This window comes from Pteropus medius, unplaced genomic scaffold (genome assembly GCF_902729225.1).
Source record: "Pteropus medius unplaced genomic scaffold, Ma_sr-lr_union100, whole genome shotgun sequence".
NCBI lineage: Eukaryota > Metazoa > Chordata > Mammalia > Chiroptera > Pteropodidae > Pteropus > Pteropus medius.
The window spans coordinates 15,372,696-15,379,058 of record NW_024340701.1 but is presented as its reverse complement, the minus strand read 5'-3'; the positions used below and the strand labels follow the sequence as shown (position 1 = coordinate 15,379,058).

Below are 6,363 nucleotides of genomic sequence, written 5' to 3'. Positions count from 1 at the left end.
GGGGAGCTGCTCTAGCTCCGTGGGGATTTGTTATTGAGAGCCATGAACCCTCCTAGCCTTAGTCAAGTTCAACTCTTACTCTTGTCTTCCTGTCGCTTGGCCAGCAAAAGTCTCCACAGCAACTGCAGGTGGGTGATGACCAAGTTCTCTTCGGCCTTGTTGTACTTTACATGGGGCACATCAGCTTCCATGGCTATAAAATGAGGTTAGCCTCAGTTATTTCAAAGGTGTGCTCGAGGTGAACGACGATGCATCTACGATGTTTTTCTAAGGAAAGTTGTCTACTGATGGTGGGTAAGTGTGGCACAGGGGACAGGGATCAGTTCTTCGGGTATGCATTTTGCAGCTGAGGCTTTTTAGGCCCACAGAGGGTAGTCAGCTCTCCCAAGTCACATGGTGGGTGGGTGGCACAGTAGGGACAACAGGCCAGCCCTCCTGCCTGTTGTTGAAACTCCTAGCAGACTCTCATTCAGCTATACTCGTTTTAACTTTTATGCACAATCGCTTGTGTTTCATAGCGAAATCTAGAGGGCAGATAATGGTGAATTTCTGGAGTAGCAGATTTCATGAATACATTTAACTCAGCTTTATTTAGGCACACAGTTCCCTCACTCAGCTTCTCGAATCGGTAGAAATGAACATGCTCATTGACAGACTCCAAGGTAGAGGCTCCCAGAAGCGTATGCAAATAAGAAGTAAAAGTATATCAAGTAAAATAAAGCTGAATCATCAGTATTTCAATATTCTGTCATAGAAATTATCTATTGTCTGTCCTTTAATAAACTCAATATCATATCAGTCCAATGTTATCTACGTTTTCAGAATTGTTTGAATATTATCTTCAAGTCGACGTACCATGAATGTTTGTGAGTACAGAAAAACAAAGTTGTTAAAACAGAGATTCAGCTTGGTTAACAGTAAAGTTATGTATTTCATAATATGAAACATAGAATAGATGTAAGAGTAGTTTATGTGATCAGTATAAGTCTATGTCTACGAAGAACATACCTAAGTAGTATATAAATGTTCTCTCGCATTATACTTAACGTATAAATAGAAGAAGACTTAGTTATTTTCATTAAACCTACAGTATTAAAGTAGCCCTGTTGGTCAAAGATTTACATAAATTAGATGAATTCAATGTCTTAAGAGTGTTGCGAGGTGGTCTGTGCTAGAATACGTATGAATGAAGTGTAGCTCATTTAATGTAACACAGTTCAATTTACCTATTATCAAGAAAATTTGGAAGTGTTCCATTTAAATGAGTAATTAGCTATGCCAATCACAGCAGAACTTCATGAATCTTAGAGCTTTTATAATCGAATAGCATTAACATCCAGAGGTCGAAAATACATGAGACACTCACGTAGAGGTAAAGGCATTTCTGAATTACAGACCCACAGACGTACGTGTAGAGAGAAATACAGCTTTAGTTTTACAATTTCAGCCATGGGCAGGTATAAACCCAGACACCAAATCTCACCAGTCTATGTATGTAAAAGCTGTTGCCCTCCCACAGGTTATGAAATTCTGAATTGGTTTGAATGGACAAATAGACGAAGAGTGAAAAACCAGATTCTCTGTTATCTTTCCCTAAACAGAGACTAGATCTCTATGGACCCGTTTATAGAGATCTCCAGGTGGTCAGATCCTAAAACTGAATTCTCAACCATTTTCTGCCAACAATGGGAATAACGTATCAGTTCCAATTGAACAAAAACAAGACAGTAACACAGAATTAGTACAGATGAAAATTAAAATAAAAACTAAATATTTAAATTAAAATTAGAAAAATTATATCGATGTTCTATTGGTGGTTTGGCATCACCTCGAAGAAAGAAGACACATCCGGGCTTTATCTGAGACCGAGGTACACTTTTTTGTATTTGAAGCTTACCTAGATCTGGCAGGGAAATTCATTGGACACATATGAATGTGACCTCCAAAACAGAAAACACATTTTCATAGATTTTCATGATACTCATACAGATATGAAGTGGAAATGTGTTGAAAGAATCGATTGTACTCGTGAGAGAATTGGCAGATACTGTCATCAATTCAAAGAGAACCCAAAGAACAAACATAGAAATATTGAAAAAGGATATTTAAATGTGCAACTGGCAGAAAAATTTATTTTATTACAGTGTGACAGGGGAAGTAAATGGACAGGTACTAGATAAGGCATTCGGTATGTCAGTCAGTGACCTACAGCTGCAAAGGACAGTCTAAGGCTAGAATCAGATACTCTGGACTGGTGTCCCAAAGACAAGGCAGTATAGTGTTTCTGTTGGAGCATTTTTTTCCCCTAGACTTTTGAAATACAGAGAGTTCCCTGAAATAAATGGTAAAGTTACCAAGGAGACCAGGTTCCTATCATGGACATTTCTAGGCCAGTCCTGCTCAGGGCCCAGTGGACACCAGTGACATCACAAAGTCTGAGTTGTCACAAAGGCAGCTCCCTGACCAGTCAGGGGCTGGAGCACAGGGATACAGCGGGCAGGAAAAATCAGTGGTATCTGGAGAGGCCCAGGCCGGCAAGACGATCCAGCTGGTCTGATTGGCAAAAGCTAGTCAACAATGTCCGGGGAAAGAAGACACCGGCCCACTCGCAGGCGTAAGAAGCACGCCCTCTCCCGCTCCATGAGAGCTGAGCTGCAGTTCCCCGTTAGCCGCGTGGATCGCCTCCTGCGAGAAGCTCCCGACGTCCAGCGCCTGAGCTGGTGCACGTCTGTTTTCTTCACCGGCATTCTGGAGTACCTGACGGCCAACGTCCTGGAGCTGGCGAGCAAGGAGGCCGTCAACCACCACAAGGTGCTCATCACTCCAGAACACGTGGAGAGGGCGCTGGACAACAGCCCCCTCAGCTCCATCTTTGAGGATGACACCCACCCTCGTGGTGGTGGGATGCCCTCAGCCAGGAAGTAGCGGTGATGCCTGGGTCCCAGAGCCTGGCAAGACCTCATCAAAAGCCCCATCTGGTCCCCAAAACTGCCCAAAGACGAGGGAGGCCAGGGACCATCAGTACTTGCTATTAAAGTGTTTAAACACACGACCGTTTTTTGACTCTTCCGTTTCTGTCATGCTGCATGGCAAGTGTCTATAAGACATCCAGGAGGAGATGTCTCACGGGGAATTGGAGGGTAGAAGGTGGGGTCAGCGTGGGATGCTGGACTCAGGGATTTCAGGGAGCAGTTTCTAGAGGTGGCAGAGTGGGGAGCGGCCCCAGTGGGAGTAGCTGGCCAAGGTCATGGGGGAGAGAAGACTTCCTCACTGGCTCTGAGCAAGTCAAGGCCTGGGAGGCCAGGAGGTTGGCGGGGGCCTGCCAGAATGATGGTGGTAACTGGGGGTGGTGCTGGGGCTGAAGACCTTGACCGAGACACCAGAGGCTTTATTCATGATAGGGAACATCTAACAGTAGGAGGTGATGGCAACGGCGTTGGGTGGAGAGGGTGACACAGAAGTTGGCATGAACTTGATGGGACGGGCTTCACATGAAGATTGAGGAGTGATGGGGAAACCATAAAGAAACAAACAGAAAAGGAATTATGGCCATGTTGATTTCATACTTTTTATACCCTGGCTCATTCCAAAAATAAATAAATAAATAATGAATTGAGACAGATTATTAGCTAGTGCTGTGTTGCTATTAGCTAGATCTGTAGTATAGATCCTTCTGTCCCCTCTTGTGGACACTGGAAGATTACATAAAATCTACTCTTAGTCTAAGAGAGGCAAGTCAAACAGTTCTTAATCATTATTATTTATGAATTTATTTATAAATGTACTCCATTGTAGACCATTGTACATCTCATGTGGAGATGAAACACTTAATCTGTCTCTGGTCATACACTTGATAGAGTAGCAGAGTTATCAGTGGCTGAATACGTGTTTGGAGAGGTTTAAGTATGTTCTGTGTAAGCTCTTTCCTAAGTGATGGACTCAGAAATGCGTGCAATTCTTATAAATACTCTCATGTGCTGTTTTAGTTTAAAAATTGTTGTCACATCAACTGTTCTAGCAATCTATTTCCTTACCTGTGACTGGCAACATTTGACAGTTTCTCCTGTTCATCATATGCTCGATGGCTGCCCTCTTGCCTCCTTGCCTGACAGAAAGGGCCGGTCAGAGAGAGGCTGCCCAGGTAGCTTTAGCAGTGGGGTCAGATGACCTGGGCTGGCCATCCCTATTCACCACTTTCTGGCCATGGGATCCTGGACACTCATCTGTTGCCTCTGAGCAGTAGTTTTCCTCATGTGTAAAATGGGGTACTATTGGCTCCTCCCCTTTGGGTTTTCCTAGAGATTAAATCAAATTGTCTCAGTAATTGCTGCCTGACACGGTGCCTGGCAGAGAGGAGGCCCCTACAACTAGCGGCACATGTCTCCGTCCCTGTGGGCCAGATGCTTAGGCGAGCTCCCCAAGGTACCTCTGGGCCTGGTTCTCATGTGACTGCTGGAGACTCGGGCCACTGGCTGAGAAAACCACGGCCCGCGGAGCCGTGTGGAGAGAGGCTTGGGCCACGCAGAGGAGGAAGCCAGAGGCACATCCGGTAACCAGACAGTCCTCACCCTGGTTTTCTCTCGGCTCCTCTCTGCCTGAGGACTCGGCCTCTCTCCGGCTCTGGCCACCATGTTCGAAAGCTGCTGGAGCTGGCTTCACCTTTCCCATGTCAGAGAAGTGTCCTGAGCATCAGTGTCAGGGTTGTACTTAGAGTTCCTTGGAATATGTGCGTGTAGAAATTCAAGACCCTCTTCCTGACACTTAATGCTTATTAACATCATATTTGCAGCCTTTGTCAGAATGTCTGCCTCACAATTTTCTTCAGGTTTCATCCTTTTAATCTTAGTAATGCCATGATTGTCAAGTGAGGGAGGTTTAAGGAGCTGCCTGACACAGCAGATGTGTCTTTAGCAGCATCCCCTGCTTCTGTTTGACCAAGTGTTTTCTGGCAGGAAAAATGGGCCCCCAGGTCATGATCCAGATCCTGGAAAGCCTGGGCCTTCGGAGAGCTGCTCTAGCTCCATGGGGATTTGTTATTGAGAGCCATGAACCCTCCTAGCCTTAGTCAAGTTCAACTCTTACTCTTGTCTTCCTGTCGCTTGGCCAGCAGAACTCTCCGCAGCAACTGCAGGTGGGTCATGACCAAGTTCTCTCTTCGGCCTTGGTGGGGCACATCAGCTTCCATGGCTATAAATTGAGGTTAGACTCAATTATTTCAAAGATGTGCTCTAGGTGAACGATGACGCGTCTATGATCTTTTCCTAAGGAAAGTTGTCTACTGAAGGTGGGTAAGCGTGGCACAGGGGACAGGGATCAGTTGATAGGGTCTCCATTTTACAGCTGAGGCTCTTTAGGCCCAGAGATGGTAGTCAGCTCTCCCAAGTCACATGGTGGGCGGGTGGCACAGTAGGGACAACAGGCCAGCCCTCCTGCCTGTTGTTGAAACTCCTAGCAGACTCTCATTCAGCTATGCTCGTTTTAACTTCTAAGCACAATTGCTTGTGTTTCATAGGGAAATCTAGAGGGCGAATAATTGTGAATTTTTGGAGTAGCAGATTTCATGAATACATTTAACTCAGCTTTATTTAGGCACACGGTTTCCTCACTCAGCTTCTCAATTTGGCAGAAATGAACATGCTCATTGACAGACTCCGAGGTAGAGGCTCCCAGGAGCGTATGCAAATAAGAAGTAAAAGTATATAAAGGAAAACGATGCTTAATCATCAGTATTTCAATATTCTGTCTTAGAAATTATCTATTGACTGCCCTTTAATAAACTCAATATGATATCAGTCCAAGGTTTTACATTATCAAAAAATCTTGAAAATTATCTTCAAGCTGACCTACCAAGAATCTTTGTGAGTACAGAAAAACAAAGTTGTTAAAATAGAGATTCAGTTTGGTTAACAGTAAATTTATGTATTTCATAATATGAAACTTAGAATAGATATAATACTAGTTTATGTGATCAGTATAAATTTATGTTTACGGAAAACATACCTAAGTAGTATATAAATGTTCACTCGCATTATACTTAACGTATAAATAAAAGAAGACTTAGTTATTTTCATTAAACCTACAGGATTAAAGTAGCCCCGTTTGTCAAAGATTTACATAAATTAGGTGAATTCGATGTCTTAAGAGTGCTGCAAGTTGGTTTCTGCTAGAATATATATGATTGAAGTGTAGCTCATTTAACGTATCATAGTTCAATTTACTTATTATCAAGGAAATTTGGAAATGTTCCATTTAAATAAGTAATTACATATGCCAATCACAGCCGAACTTCATGAATCTTAGAGCCTTTATAATCGAATAGCATTAACATCCAGAGGTAGAAAAACCTTAGACACTCACGCAGAA

General features: G+C 43.5%; 1 protein-coding gene across 1 annotated transcript; it reads left to right on the top strand.

Annotated features, from left to right (window-relative positions):
• Nucleotides 1–2,541: 2,541 nt before the first annotated feature.
• LOC120618837 (histone H2A-Bbd type 1-like) lies at nucleotides 2,542–2,925 on the top strand. The gene has a single exon (XM_039882881.1). It carries the CDS (start codon nucleotides 2,578–2,580, stop codon nucleotides 2,923–2,925), a length of 348 nt encoding a protein of 115 aa, XP_039738815.1. The 5' UTR covers nucleotides 2,542–2,577.
• Nucleotides 2,926–6,363: the final 3,438 nt, after the last annotated feature.